Source organism: Sesamum indicum, linkage group LG1, assembly GCF_026168435.1.
Source record: "Sesamum indicum cultivar Baizhima isolate 11 linkage group LG1, ASM2616843v1, whole genome shotgun sequence".
Lineage (NCBI taxonomy): Eukaryota > Viridiplantae > Streptophyta > Magnoliopsida > Lamiales > Pedaliaceae > Sesamum > Sesamum indicum.
In genome coordinates, this window is record NC_142657.1 from 16,457,367 (window position 1) to 16,472,961 (window position 15,595).

The window sequence follows — 15,595 nt, forward strand, 5'->3', positions numbered from 1 at the left end:
AAAAACTAAATAAAAATTGAGATTTACCCTCGATTGATTTAATAATGACTTATTGCAAGTCAACAATTTTCTTTGGACTAAAGTACTCTTATAATAGTGAAAATATACCTCATTACATGTATTAATGCATGAAGACGTATGATGATAATTTGGTAATAAAAAATTTATTTAATCTACTATAAATCAATTTAGGGTAAATATAGATTTTTTTACAATTGTTTTTTGCTAATATCAGCAAATTCGATAAATTTTGACTAATGTAGGGACTTATTTGTTAGACGAAAGCAAATCTCAAGGATGTTATATATAATTTCTCAAACTACAAGAAATTTATGTATAATTATATCAAATCTCATGGAAGGGAAGTATAATTATCTTTAATTTTTATCTTCTTTAAAACAGACATGTGTGTATATATATATATTAAGTTAAGGTAATTACATTAATTTAAAAAGTGGGTCTATTTACATGATAGTGAGGTCATAATATTTTCTACTTTTATAATGAAAATAAATTGTAGAAAAAATTATAAATTAAACAATAGTAAAAATTAAAAATATTTAAAAATAAAAGTTAAAAAAAAACACTAAGATTAGAACGTCTGGAAAAATAGCTTAATATTTATAATTTTCAATTAAATCAATTTTATTTAAAAATCCAAAGATAAAAATTGTTAAATAAAGATAATATTTTTAATTTTTTTTAACAATAAGCTGATAGATGGTTAGTTTAAGTATTTAAGAATTTCAATTTTCCCACATAACACCCCCCCTAAACTTACCTTCAGCGCTAAATCCCCGCAACCCCTTCCGCGCCACCGACGGCCTTGTGGTGAAAAACGCTGTCGATATAAAATCCCTTCTCCCTCTCTTTTCACACTCAAAAATCTGTGATCCAAATTCCTTAACTACTCGGATAAAACAAAATCCCTTGACCCACTTTCATTTCTGTACAAAAAGACTCAATCTTGACTGTTTTCCTTCCCCGTCTCAGATCTGCTAGCTAGCTACATTTCAGCTTTAGTGTGTGAAAATTTGCAGGATCTTGCTGGTTTTCTTGAACTAATTTCGTGGGTTCTTTTGCAGGTTGGAAGTTCTTAGCCGGAAATCATGTCAGGTGGAACAGAGTTGCATTGTTCAAGTGGTGTTGAGGTGAAAAACCCTGATCCCGTTTCCAAGAATTTGAGCAATGGCAATGGCAATGTCAATGGAAATTGCCAGAACGGAGATGCAAAGTCGTTCAAGATTTTCATAGGCTATGATCCGAGGGAGGATCTTGCTTATGAGGTCTGCCGCTATTCTTTACTCAAGAGATCTTCAATCCCAATTGAGATTTTCCCCATTAAGCAAAGTGAGTTGCGCCAAAAAGGCGTTTACTGGAGAGAGAGGGGGAAATTGGAGAGCACTGAGTTCTCATTTTCACGTTTCTTGACCCCTTTCTTGGCTAATTATGAGGGTTGGGCCATGTTTGTGGATTGTGATTTCTTGTACTTGGGTGATATCAAGGAGTTAGTTGATATGACTGATGATAAATACGCGATAATGTGCGTGCAGCACGATTATACACCAAAGGAGACAACGAAAATGGACGGTGCTGTGCAAACGGTGTACCCGAGGAAGAACTGGTCTTCCATGGTTTTGTATAACTGTGGGCATGAAAAGAATCGAGCTTTAACCCCGGATGTGGTTAATAAGGAGACGGGTGCATTTCTGCATAGGTTTCAATGGTTAGAGGATGATGAGATAGGAGAAGTCCCATTTGTATGGAATTTCCTTGTGGGGCACAACAAGGTTGTCGAGGGTGATCAGAGTACGTATCCAAAGGCAATACATTACACTCTTGGAGGTCCATGGTTTGAGCAGTGGAAGGATTGTGAGTTTGGGGATCTATGGTTAAATGAGTTGGAGGAGTACAAGAAGGCTGCTGAGAAGAAGGTGGATTAAGCCAATGTTTGTAGCTACTACAACTTATCGTCCACTAATAAGGTATTCGGCTGGTTGCCATTTGTTTCCACGTTCTACGTATTTGATTAGAAGTCATTAAAGTATGGAGGTTGGCGTTCTTTGGTAGTTATATACGGATATAGAATCATTCCTTTCTCGTGTGTAATATTCGTATTGTTTGATTGTCAGGATTCTTCATTGTAGTATAAGAATCGTTGTCAAGACAAGATTTGTGACATCATATTGATAATCATTATTTGGTGAAAGAGATTGATTGTGAATTTGAATTATGATAGTTGTAGCCTAATTTCTGCAACCTTGCCTTTGATACCATTTGATTTGAATTTTTGTTTGCTTTTCTGAAACAATTTTATCGAATGGCTTGTTCACATAAACTTGGGCAAGCTGGAGGACCAGGTTAACTTAGACGCCTTTGTTGCATGTTCCTTGTTTACTCGTATAAATCATCATCACCGGCTTTTATATTGCTCAAAGATCGAGTAATTAAGGGCTGTCAGAAAAGTATACCTTCACTGCTTTAGCTCATCTATTGCATACTTGGAGTATTTTTTCAATGGAGGAATTTGAACTTTGTGCTTCACCAATGTTAACGCATCCGCTTAAATGCCAAACACTGTAGTGTCATATTAGTTGGATTCATCCTTCCATCTTTGTGGGCGAATTTCGAAAGGGTTCATGAAATCTCAACCGCCAATCTCCATGTTCTGCAGAAATCTCACAGGGTAGGCCAACTTCTCCTATTGATGTTTGTTCTTGCTTTTCCTCAACTTTGGTCGTTCCAATTCGTCTTCCTCAACTTGTTTATACGCAACGGGAAGTTGTAATCTTATGGTGGTATGCCTCATGTCTGCGTGCATTTAAAGAATGATGGTGCAAGTATTAAACTTGGTGAATTTACTCATCTTGTTGAAATAAAACTTTGTTGTTTACATCCATTGGAGACTGTACATCTGCCTCTTAGTTTTGACTGCTGACTTTGTTGTGCCCGAATACTCGGTATTCAAATCTGCTACATAAATTTTTTGAAGCTCTAGGGAGCTGGACCACCAATCACCACATTTTCAGCTCTCTCTCTCTCTCTCACTCATATTGTTTGTGCAGAAATCTTGAATGAACCATATAAGCAAAGCGATTACGTTATACAGACATGGCATGATTTACATTATTAGCCCATTGTGGTACATCTGAAAATAACCATATGGGAGAAGAAAATCCGATATAAAACGAAAGTCTAAACATACTTAGAACTATTAAATCAATAAGTATCATCTCAACCATGCCTACTGATCAGGCTCGAAATCGCAGATCGCACTCTGAGCTCGTTATCTGCCTTCCGTTTCCGACCACGGATATTCTGAGAATGAGAAACAAACGTTACCTAGCCGGGAAAAGCCCCGGCGAAGATACTCCGACGCCCAAGTCAGTTTTCATCACAATAAATATAATCTTCACGGAAAAAATCCTCCAAAGAGAAATCTCCCTCTAGTCCTAAGTACTGGTAAAATCATCAAAAAAAAATTACCTTTTTCTTTGGGATTTTCTCCCTTTTATACGCCATAAATATATAATCCTCAAGGGATTAACACCCGGTCAAATACCTTAAATGCGTGAAATCCCTTTCACCCTTTTTTCTGGAGGATATATTGATCTTTTCCGGAATCTCATCACCTACTTTACTCTTTTTTTAGCCAAAAAAACACAACCAGTTTTCAGGTAAAATTTAAAAACAAACTATTAATGAGGTGAACAAGAAAGGAAGAAAAAGAAAATACGTGATGGGGTGAGAGAGGCTCGAACTCTCGACCTCAGGATAACTCAGAAGCTATGAGACCTACGCGCTAGCCAACTGCGCCACCACCCCTTTGATGCCATTCATTCCACAACAAAATTATAGACCTTTTAATGAATTTAAAAATTCAGAATTATCAGAATTGCAATTGGTTCAATGGAATTGGAGGCCAAGAATCAAGTTGGGGGGTTATGCTTTTAGTACTTATTGGGGACATGTGGAGGTTTGTGATTGGGTTGATGATCTTAATAGTGATGATGACATGATGTGAGATGTGAGCAGCAATAGAATCAACTTAGAGGCTTATCCTTGTTGCTTTCCTCACCATTTCACCTCTTATTCCCACATCATATCAATAAAAGGGACTACTCTTTTTACTTCTATATTAAATAGTAATAACATACATTGTGTTCTCTTTTACTTCATTATCCACCTATTTCTTTACATTTTTTTATTATTATATCAAATAAAAAGAGGAGTCAAAATAATTAATAACTAATCAAAATCGATAAAATAAATTAATATAAGGTGTTTATAAACAAAAAAATTATTAATGAAATTGATCGGTCAAATATATGCGAGAAAAAATATATATATTAAGAATATTTTAGTCTACACATATTTTATGAATCAACATAGTTAGTGTAAGGTTCCCTCATATAGCTAACGTGACCCCATCAAAATGGTACTAAATGAAGTTTTGCAATAATTTAACATAAGTACTTATCAATTTTTTAATCGAAAAATAAGTTGAAAATAACGTTATTTTATTTACAATTTATGTTTCTAAACTGTTTATATTAAGCTCATTTAAATTAAAAGTTATATACTTCTCTCATCAACTTTTACAGCTCATTGGTAAAATTGTACATATTCCAACTTCACAATTTTTTTTACCAACTTTTACTTTTATTTCAAATATTTTCGACTTTCACTACAACTAAATTTATAATTTTTTTTTAACATTAGTAAAATAGGACTACCGAACGGTATTTGTGTACGAGGGCTCAAAGTAGAACCGAACCAACACAGAAAAAATGTGAAACTTCCCCCCACGTATCAATTAAAAAAGAACTTTGCATATGCTTATATGGCATCTAGCATCTAACATAATGTAGTACTATATTTTATAGGGCTACAATTAATCTGGTTTGGGAAAATTAAAAGCTCAATGTAAATGATAATTTGGATGCATATAAATAATAATGAATTTGAATAGCAATTATTAACAATTAATGAGTACGATTTTAGTTGAATAAGATCTATTTTATAAGGTCGTACGTCTATATTTTTAAATGCCCAGTAGACGTAATTTTAGTAAATAGGTTTGTTTCATTCTTAACCAATGAATTTCTGTTTCTCTCAGTATTTATCTCTCTTTCTCTCTCATCTTTTTAAATAAAAATAATAGATTTTATATCAAATATATAAGTTATTAAAAAAAATCACTCTATTTTTTTTGTACTTTGCAATCTAAACTTTATTTATTTTTTAATTTATCATACCAATTACACGAGTTTTGCAAGTTACTATTTCAAACAATTTATTCGTAAAATTCTTTCTCGAAAAACGTTCACATGCAGCATATATGTGCAAGAATCCTCCTGGTTTATAAAATTTCACTCATGTGATTGTTAATTTTTTGTAAGAATATTGTGTATTCCTCAAACAGTGATCCGAATTTGAGATTTTGTGGTGGTAAATTATACATGTGCACTGAATCTTATAATTTATTTATTGTACTAAAATTAAAAAATTTAGCCACACGAAGATCAATACACAAGTTAAAACGTACATGACTTGAATTTCAATCCCAAAGTTTTCTATTATTTAAATTATTTTTGCTTTCAACAAATTCTATAGTTTTAATAAGTAAATTATAATTGTGGGAACGACAGCTTTATATTTATAGTGTAATATTTCGAAAAAAAAAATTAAATATGCCATCTTTAATGCAAGGGATATATCTGTATATTACTCATGAGTTGTAATTTATTTTTCATCCATGTTCTCAATTTTCGTACCGTATCAAATTCTCAAATTTATGGAGAAAATGTTGCCAAAATTGGACAACAATTTTCTCCATGCCAAACACATCACAAACAATATTTCCTCTTTATAATCTTCTCTTTAGCGTTGAATTTAAATTGAATTCTCTTCACTTCTAAGAAATTACTGCCATTTACATAAATTATTAGATAGAGGAATAATAAAAGAAAAGCATAGTAAAAAATCCTGCACGAACACCATGTAATAATAATATATATTTCTATGTAAATAACTAGATAAATAGATAAAGCGAATCGTCTTTCTGTGCGAGAATCGTGTTTTCGCAGCATAGCCTGATCTTTTCACTCGGATTCGTCTCTTGCAAGCAAAAAATGGCAAGTAGTAGTGGCTGTTGGTGTGAGAAGAAAATTATTCAAAAAGGAATTTCTTTATTACCTTTTCTCTGAGACTGAGAGATTAACAAAATACGAGGTTTGCCAATCTTTATGAGAAACAATAAAGAAATAATCTTTGAAGGGTAGGTGAGAAAAGGCCAAGAATTTTTACTACCCTTTTGTTTTTTTTTTTTTTTGAGGAAAAAGTAATTCTTTTTGTTCAGCGCAGACATATATTTATTTTGTGGGCATCTGAGAAAAGGGAGAAAAATTAAAGAAAAATTAAGAGAGATGGGTTCTTGTGGTATGCTTGCAAGAAGGGCTTTGCTCACTGATACCCCTGTTATGGTTCAGGTACTGAATTTTCTGTATTGAAAATGGGATCCCTTTTTGTACTTGTTTAGTTTTCTGTGCTTTTTGTTTTGTTTTTTGGGTATTTACATGTTACTGCGTATGCCCATATGTGTTTCTTGAATACTTGGATGAAGAGTTGCTTGAATGTTGTGAAAAGGTGGTGCCTTTAGTTTTAGTGGATTGTGAAAATTAATGGTTTTGAATCTTCAGATACAAGAGCTGATCCGAGGTGTGAAGGATTGTGTTTCTTTGGCTCAGGTTTGTTTACTTTCCCCAATGTTTTACTTTTCATGACTTTTTTTGTAAAATATGTATAATTCGTGGTATTGTATACATGTATTTCTGAGTATCGAGGTCAAGGAATTGAGAAGTGTGAAGGCCTTTGTCTATGTTGTTTCGTGTTGAACCGTAAAGTCTGGTGATGTCTGGTTCTTGGGAAAGTACATTTTCTTGAATTCGACATCTCTACGGGTGGTGAGAGTTGCTTTAGAGCCAATTGCATCTGGAATTGTGTAACTTGACTTGTTTTTGGGTTGTCGTTACCAATGATGATCTGGATTAGTTTAATGAATTCTAGAAGTTCTTGATTGTATCAAGTATCTGCATCTTGAAGTTGGCAGTTTTTCGTATGGGTTTTCTTGTTCTTGAACTGCATATCCAGATGACTGGTGGCTTTAGATTATTCCCCTTCTTAACTTGGCTAATAGCAGAGTGATAATGACTTAAACCAGGAGTAAACAGAGGGAAAAAGTCTTCAGTTGGTGACTCGGGATTCCGTTTGTGGACCAAAATCGAGATGTGAACCGTATGCTCTTGCCTTGTGCTCATAATCCTGCCCATTTTACCTATTTCTATATTGTCGACGTTCAAGCCTGACTGTTGCTATTCCAATGTCACTAATTTCATCGATTACTTATTATTTGAAGACTTGGTTAGATTGTATAAAGCGACAAGTTTTTAGCTAGCAGGTTTTAGAAGTGTAAATACTGCTACTGTGACTACTGTTTATACTCTCTGTAAATTTAGAATTATGATCCAACTTGTTTCCACTCTACATGATTGAAAGAAAAACGATAGCTTAAAATGGTAAACTTAATCCTCATTGTGTGTTTTTGCAGGGAGTAGTGTACTGGCAACCACCCAAGCCGGCGCTACAAAAGGTGCAAGAACTTGTATGGGAGCCTTCAGTTAGTCGGTACGGTGCTGATGAAGGCCTTCCTGAGCTGAGGGAGGCCTTAATGAAGAAGGTCATATCTGTTAGCTATCTATATTATCTTCTCTGCTAGGACTTATTTGGTGTTGTAAAGTATCATTTCTCAAAATGAAAGTGTCTCATTCAGCATACTGATTCATGTCGTTTCATCAAAATTCTTGTCATTTTCTATGAATACTCAATATTTTGATGGACTTTGTTGAGTTATTTGATGGGTCAGCCTCAGTGTTATAACTGGTGAAATATGATGTATTTGGGATAAGTTTGCCAACTTTATATCCCAGTCAGATCCTCTAGATGTATAAGTAACTATAAACTTACATTGCCTTTTGGTTGTCGAGCTAATTGTTTTCTGTCATTGCTTTTGCAGTTACGTCATGAAAACAAGTTACATAAATCCTCAGTTATGGTGACTGCTGGGGCAAATCAGGTGGGCAGTTTCAATCTGATTCACTTTTTTCTCCATGACAGTACAGAAAACAGAGTTTAACATGAAAAGAGTTATAAGGGCTTAATTTGAGTTGACAATTTGTAATGCATTTGCAAGCTTTTTAGCTGCTGCATTTGTTTACTTCTTCTTGGAAAGGTATCCATTTGGTTCCCTGACATTGTCCCTTGCACCTCTTGTCAGACAGACAGCTGCTTTGTGGGCATTACTCTTCCAATGACTTGAACTGGATTTAATTCTACATATTAACATTTTGTCATTGAATTGTACGCTTTTCCCACTGATTTCCCCCCCAAGAGGTTCTTCTTGTGTCTGCAATCTATATCAAAACATACAACTGAGATGATACGTGTCATGAACAAGTTTGCACACAGATTAAAATTTGCTGTCCAGATAACTCCATCTATACTGTCACTTCAAAGCTTCACACAGTCATATGCTAGATTTCTTACTAAGCAGGAGTTGCATTTTTCCCAATACCTGTTGCTAACATTCTTATAACGCATGAGCAGCTTCCATATCTGTACAACTTGTAAAATTGCTGCCAAATTGTTGCAGGCCTTTGTGAATATTGTTCTTACTCTATGCGATGCCGGAGATTCTGTCATCATGTTTGCTCCATACTACTTCAATTCATACATGTCGTTCCAGATGACTGGTGTGACTGACATTCTGGTGGGTCCTGGTGACCCAAAGACTCTTCATCCAGATGCAGGTTAATATCTAAACAAAATGCCCATGTCTCGGAATGGCGATGCTCCTACCATTGATCTTAGATAATTACCTCAAATACTGCATTCTCTTTGTGCAAGACATGCATGATGTTTTCTATTATTGAAACTTGTGGTGGTTCCCCATATGATACAATCTATATTGCATTTTCTACCCCTAATGCATAAATTTGTTCTATGAAGCATATAGTCAATCAATATGGTGAATTTAGCTGGAGTTGGGACCCCCCGAGTATCAGTGCTGTTGAAAAAACATACTGAAATATTTCTTATCTTGAACCGACATGCTTTCCCATCTTTTGCATGATACTGTCGAAAATCCCGTTTTTTGTTCTATTTGTTTTGTTGTTATTATAGTCGGTTTACAAATTCTTTATTCTCATATAATTGATATAAAAAAGATAGAATTGCCATTAAGGAAATGCTTTGCCTAGAACAATGTTGAAGAGATGTGATCTTCCAGGCTAATATGCATTCAGATGATAGTTGATTATATAATATTAAACAATTCGTGTTGTAATTACCGTGACATACGTTCTTTCCAGACTGGTTAGAGAAGACGTTACTGGATACAAAACCAACCCCTAAGCTCGTTACTGTTGTAAATCCCGGAAATCCATCAGGAACCTATATCCCTGAACCTCTTCTTCAGGTTTCAATTCTCCTCATTTCTGTCTGTCTTATCTCTTCATATGCATACTACTCTCTTTGTGACATTGCCTTTTGTGTATTGATTGCATTCAAGCAGCGGATATCAGATCTTTGCAGAGACGCTGGATGTTGGCTTGTTGTAGACAATACATACGAGTAAGTAAAAGTCGTTTCTTTTTATCTAGAGTGTCAATGTACTCAAACTGTCCGATCTAACATGCATTTGAGGCAAACGACACAAAATATTGGGATTTGGGAGTTCAGAAAGACGACACGAACAATTAACTCGTAAATGCTCTTTTTTGTGGCATTTTCAAGCATCCATCCTGAGAGAGTGTATGCTGTCTAAACAAGTTTGCATGCAGGTACTTCATGTATGATGGTCGGAAGCATGTATGTGTAGAGGGTGATCATATAGTCAATCTGTTTTCCTTTTCAAAAGCTTATGGGATGATGGGATGGCGAGTCGGATACGTAAGTGCTGCTTTACGAAAAAAAAAACATTCATGTCTTACGATATTTAATCTTTTGAAATATTAATATTTACTTATTTTTTACAAAAATTTTCCTTTATTTTATTTTCGCCTTATGCTATTAGTTTTTATTTATTTTTGTAAATTTGCATACTGTTGTTGATAATTAATAATGATCAATATATACATCAGCGCCCTTTTACTTAGTGATTTCACATGTGACATGATCACATACACGTATCTTCAGATTTACACGAATTATTACAAAGTCCCTCGATTGTGAAAATTACATGCAAACCCCTTTACAGTCATATTTTACACATTACAAATTTCCCAATGCCTGTACATCTGCACGTGATCCGATATAATTTTTCTAAAGTTAGGTGTCATTTTGTAATATACCTAAATCTTAGGGGATGTTAGTGTAATTATTCCTATTACAAATGTGACATACGCAAAGTTTTCAACGTCTTTGTTGATGCAGATCGCGTACCCTTCAGAAGTAGAAGGTTTCGCAGCTCAACTGCTTAAAGTCCAAGACAACATTCCCATCTGCGCTTCGATAATCAGCCAACGCCTCGCTCTTCACTCTCTGGAAATGGGACCCGAGTGGGTAACGGATCAAGTAAAAAACCTTGTAAAAAACCGGGAACTTCTCCTTGACGCTTTGTCCCCGTTAGGGCAGGATGCCGTCAAAGGAGGAGAAGGTGCAATCTACTTGTGGGCAAAACTTCCCCACCAATACCATGATGATTTTGAGGTAGTCCGTTGGCTGGCAAGGAAGCATGGCGTCGTCTTAATCCCAGGATGCTCAAGCGGGTGTCCGGGATACGTGAGGATCTCGTTCGGGGGATTGGTCGAGGACCAATGTCGTGTTGCCTCCGAGAGGCTCAAGAGAGGGCTACAACAACTGGTAAATGAAGGCATGGTTCCATGATGTGAAATTCAATACTATTGTCTTCTGTCCCATTGTGTTTTAGCAAATTGTGACATAGAAATAATTATTTCTGAGGCATGATTTGATACCTACAGTTGAAGAAAAATTCTATAAAATCCCAAATTTTTCGAATTTTATTGTACTTTGAGCATTGCTGATCTTGTTAGTTGATTTTCTTTTTAAATTTCTGTTTTTGGTATATATGGGCTCCATCTTTGTGTAAATGAGACTACCTTAGTGTTGAACCTATATGCATTCATGATGATGATTACCAGGTTCTTTTTTATTGCCTAAGTTTATTTAAAATATTTTATAAATTCATATATATTATAAGATATTTTATAATATTTCATACATTGGACTTAGGTGGATAGCCTCATCTGTTGTGTTTTATTCTATATAGATTGTTTTCTTTAGAAAATCTTCTTCCATGGCATCTTTGACCTTATATACATAGGTAGAATTTGGTAGGTTATGGAAATAAATTAAAAGTTATTCTATTCAAAGAATTAGTAGGAAAATGTTATAAATTGCTTGCTTTTAACAAATGGAAAGCAAAAAAAGTTGACTTTGACACTCTATAAATTATAGCCAAAAAGAAGAGAAAAATAAAATACTTTATTCTGTATATAGTACACAAAAATATTTCTCGTTCCAAACTCAAAAGCCATGTCCTCGCCAGTACTCTCCGATGCCTTTAGAGCTCATCCCCTGAATCTCAATCACAAAATTATAGACTTGAGCTCAATCGAGATATTACCCGACTCTCATGCATGGACGTTTGAAGCGAATAAGCACAGTTCATCCTGCGAAAGCCATATTCCTAATCTCGAATCAATCCCTATAATTGACCTGAACGATAAAAATGCAAAGGACCTCATCGGGCTTGCATGCAAGAATTGGGGCGTTTTCCAAGCCGTTAACCACAATGTACCCAAGAATTTGGTTGAGGAAGTGGAGTTGGCGGGGGAGAGGCTTTTCTCCCTCCCCATGCATCGGAAGCTCATGGTCGAGCGTACCTCTAACGGCTTGTCGGGATATGGGGTGGTGCGTATCTCTTCTTTCTTTCAAAAGAGCATGTGGTGTGAGGGCTTCACTATTGTCGGATCACCGCTTGAACATGCCGTCAAATTGTGGCCCCATGACTACCATAACTTCTGGTATGATAATTCCATACCCTTCAACACAATGCTTGTTAATCTGATTGATTAGTAATGTTCGAGTTTGTGTTGCTGATATTGCATGATTATAGTATGACTCAGTTGATCCATTTTATATTTATATACCACATAATGATAAGTATTTGTAAGTGACATTACATGTTTTGTACCGTTAACTAATATTTCAATACACAATAATCGATGCTGTGAAATTTTCTTTGTACTATTCTAGTCCATAAAAAATTTAAAATAATTTAGAAAAGATGTAAACTTATTTCATAGTCCGTAAGGCATATTGGCTGATTCGGTACAAAAAATAAATGAAAATATAATGAAGATAAGTGTAATGGGCTAGTTGCTGAATGTATGTTAAAATCAGGAGGTATTAGTAATTTTTTAAACAATGAGGAGTATTTAAAATTATGAACAACCTCATGAGAGCTCGCTATAATTTATTTTTTATTTTAATATATGCTAGTTTTTTACCTTGATAAATGTGACTCAAAATTCATTTATCCTATCGTTTTAGTGATACGATTGAAGAATATCAAAAGGAGATGAAAAACCTAGCAAGCCACCTTATGAGGCTCATGCTCGAGTCATTGAGTGTAACCGAACGTAAAGTGGGTCGGACTAAAAGGCGAATCCGAAGAGAGAGAGGTGTAGCTCTACACCTCAACTGATACCCGCCCTGTCCAGATCCAGATAGGGCCATGGGCATGGCTGCACACACAGACTCCACTATCCTGAACATTCTCCATCAAAGCAACACCAGTGGCCTGCAGGTGTTCCGAGGAGACGGTATTGGGTGGATCACGTTGCAGCCCCACCCCGGAGCCCCTCGTGGTCATGATAGGAGATCTCATGCACATATTGTCAAATGGGGCATACTTGAACCCGCTCCATCGGGCAGTTGTGAACCAGACCCGACAACGATTCTCCATAGTCTATCTCCATGGGCCACCATCAAATGTCAAAATCGGCCTACTTCAGCAACTAGTGGACAATGACCACCCCCCACTCTATAGGCCCATTACTTGGAGTGAGTATTTGGGCATTAAGGCCCAACATTTCGACAAGGCGCTCACAACAATCAGCCTAAGAAATGGATTCATGGAAGGCGATGATGATGATAGTGTGAAAATTGACTAGAAAAATGACAATAATATGAAATAAATAAATCCAAAGTGTATCTTTGGAGTAGCTCTTATTTAATAATATCATAATTTTGAACATTCTTTTCTTCTCAAACTTCTCATAAATAAAAATTGTAGTGGTTAGTTTGAATAAGATTATCATGCAAAATGAGGATTTATTTTATTCTATAATTTTCTTAATATAATTTGATCATTTTCTGTTTCATTTTTCTTTCAATAAAAACATCAAATATAATGTACATATATTTAAGAAAAATGTGATGGGATACTTTTTTACATGTACATTGTATTTTGATGTTTTTTCAGTAGAAAAATCGATAAGAAAATGATCATATAGGTCGCATTTCCAATTGCTTCAGCAAGCTAGTATGGGCCTTCCTACTTCCCGATGTTTCCTCATTCATCATCACCTCTGGCCCAAATTGGTCATGTGTAACGTTTTTTATGGCTCTATGCGTGGCTTTCCTCGCTCGAGCTGAATCTCCTCCTGCTGGTCAACCAAATATCACCCTGATAGCTTCGATGATTAGAAGGTTATATTGGTTCGATTTATTTTGCATTGCCTCTCTCTCATGCCCCTTTCGGAGAGGTCCCAAGCGCCTTCACGAGATTGCTTGTTACGATCTATGTACTCATTCAGATATCCTTGTTGGATCAACTTCTCTATCTTATCTTTCAGATGTAGCAATATTCGGTTCTGTGACCACGATCTTTATGAAAAAGACAATATTTGTCTGATTTCATCCTTTTAAGATTCTCCCTTATGTGGAATGGTCACTGGACTATCCCTTGTTGTTCTGCTACGGCAAGGATCTCCACGCGCGGAGCATTCAGTAGGGTATATCGGCTTATGTCGGAGGGCGGCACGCACCTTCAGTCTCTTTAGTTGCTTTGACTCATGTGTTGCTTGGTATGGACTTCGTCTTCAGCTCTCCTCTTAAAGGGGGTTGCAGTTCTTACGCTTAATGTTTTCTCAATTCGGATGCATTTCTCTGCATGTACTAAGAGTTCATCCAATGTGGTTGGGGTTTTTTCGGCTATAGATTCACAAAATCTTCCCTATTGCAAGTTTTGCTACATAATACTTTCCATAAGCTTTGGGTTGGCATGAGGGACCTCTAGGACGGCCTCGGTGAATCTCTACACGTAGTCTCATAGGCTCTCGTGCTCTCGATGGATCATAGTGAATAAGTATGAGGACGTTTTAGGGTATCTCTTGTTGATTGCGAAGTGGTGCAAAAAACATTGAAATAGTTGCTCAAAATTGTCTATCATTGAGCTAGGTAGTTGATTAACCAAGTCATGACTTTTCTAGCCAGGGTCGTCCAAAATATCTTACAGTATGCAATATCACTAATGTCTACCAAATATGCTTTTGCTAGGAATTGGTCTAAATGATCTTGAGGATACTCCGTCCCGTCATATTCGTTAATATTCGGAATCTTAATTCCAGGTTGAATAGCTTCTGCTAGGATATAAGGGCAAAGGGACTACGCCTAGGAGGGGGCCACGACCAGGGGGAATGGTTGAACATTTCCCGTCATTTCTATGTTGGCTTGTCTAGCCGCAATTTGGTCTCTCTTTGGAGGTTTGTACTTTTCTGGTGGTGCTTCCTTAGAAGGTGGCGGAGGCAATTTGTCTTCTAGTAGGGGGAGGAGGAGTTCGCTCTTGCTCCTCTTGCTTTCCAGGTCTTCTGTTGTCTTCCTCCCTCCCGGGGTCAAATGGTTGTTGGATTTCCTCTTGGAGCGGGTGTTCGGAGATCCCTTCAAGTTCTCCTACGCTTCTATTCTCGTTCCTCGCTCTTGATCTAGTGTGCATTTTCAAGTGTTGAGTCGTGATTTGCGACAGACGGCACCAAGTTTATGTCGTTAAAAAGCAAAATCGACTATATTTATATTATAGGAGTGCGATTCAACACACTTCATACTAGAATTCTTCTCTAAAAAATCATTCTCCTCCTTTTAATGAGAGGTATTTATGCTACTCCAAGTTTATGCTATTTAGGGTAGGTGAAGGCAAAATATTATTTCGTCCTTTACCTATCCCTTCTACACGGCTAGAATTTGTTTACTAATGGTGTTCCCCTAATTTGCTCAATTACAACAGTTTTGACAGATTTGACTTTGAATCTTTCTTTGGTGACGATATCTTTTTTTCCTTGTTGAAATAATTTTCCCTTTATGCCGAGATTTATTTCTCTTCCATTTTAAATTATTTACAAGTTGAATCATTTAATATTTAATAACACTAATATAGTTATGTCTTATTCAAAATATTAAAATGGAAAAGTGTATTAAATTCCTGGCTAACCCATTCTTAATTTCTTAATTACGT

At 35.9% G+C, this 15,595-nt stretch overlaps 2 protein-coding genes, 1 non-coding gene and 1 pseudogene across 8 annotated transcripts; 3 read left to right on the top strand and 1 right to left on the bottom strand.

Annotated features, from left to right (window-relative positions):
- The first annotated feature begins 772 nt into the window (after positions 1-772).
- Positions 773-2,233, top strand: LOC105164113 (protein CDI). The gene has a single exon (XM_011082687.3). The coding sequence runs from the start codon at positions 1,110-1,112 to the stop codon at positions 1,941-1,943; it is 834 nt and encodes a 277-aa protein (XP_011080989.1). The 5' UTR covers positions 773-1,109; the 3' UTR covers positions 1,944-2,233.
- Positions 2,234-3,740: 1,507 nt separating this feature from the next.
- On the bottom strand, positions 3,741-3,825 carry TRNAM-CAU (transfer RNA methionine (anticodon CAU)). The gene is given in 2 exon segments: positions 3,741-3,776; positions 3,788-3,825. It is a non-coding gene; the product is annotated as a tRNA-Met (tRNA).
- Positions 3,826-6,038: 2,213 nt separating this feature from the next.
- LOC105164122 (Pyridoxal phosphate (PLP)-dependent transferases superfamily protein) lies at positions 6,039-11,076 on the top strand. Of its 5 annotated transcripts, none has more exons than XM_088885806.1 (10): positions 6,039-6,284; positions 6,367-6,491; positions 6,702-6,749; positions 7,610-7,738; positions 8,075-8,134; positions 8,711-8,867; positions 9,429-9,535; positions 9,632-9,690; positions 9,900-10,008; positions 10,492-11,076. In XM_088885806.1, exons 2-10 carry the CDS (start codon positions 6,429-6,431, stop codon positions 10,942-10,944), a joined length of 1,185 nt encoding a protein of 394 aa, XP_088741932.1. In that variant the 5' UTR covers positions 6,039-6,284; positions 6,367-6,428; the 3' UTR covers positions 10,945-11,076. The 5 variants fall into 5 exon arrangements, with proteins under 5 accessions (XP_088741932.1, XP_011081001.1, XP_088741938.1 ...); XM_011082699.3 differs by having other exon boundaries at positions 6,039-6,280; XM_088885812.1 differs by having other exon boundaries at positions 6,039-6,234; positions 6,362-6,491.
- A 529-nt stretch (positions 11,077-11,605) lies between these two features.
- Positions 11,606-13,256, top strand: LOC105164675 (gibberellin 3-beta-dioxygenase 1-like; annotated as a pseudogene). Its single transcript, XR_016066668.1, has 2 exons — positions 11,606-12,104; positions 12,634-13,256. The product of XR_016066668.1 is annotated as a gibberellin 3-beta-dioxygenase 1-like (transcript).
- Positions 13,257-15,595: the final 2,339 nt, after the last annotated feature.

What these genes read in the sequence shown, in the direction of transcription:
- LOC105164113 (XM_011082687.3), top strand. Translation starts at nt 1,110, where the DNA reads ATGTCAGGTGGAACAGAGTTGCATTGTTCAAGTGGTGTTGAGGTGAAA.
- LOC105164122 (XM_088885806.1), top strand. Translation starts at nt 6,429, where the DNA reads ATGGGTTCTTGTGGTATGCTTGCAAGAAGGGCTTTGCTCACTGATACC. An exon ending in TGACTGCTGGGGCAAATCAG is followed by an intron (nt 8,135 to 8,710) that starts GTGGGCAGTTTC and finishes AAATTGTTGCAG; the next exon opens with GCCTTTGTGAATATTGTTCT. An exon ending in TGGGATGGCGAGTCGGATAC is followed by an intron (nt 10,009 to 10,491) that starts GTAAGTGCTGCT and finishes TTGTTGATGCAG; the next exon opens with ATCGCGTACCCTTCAGAAGT.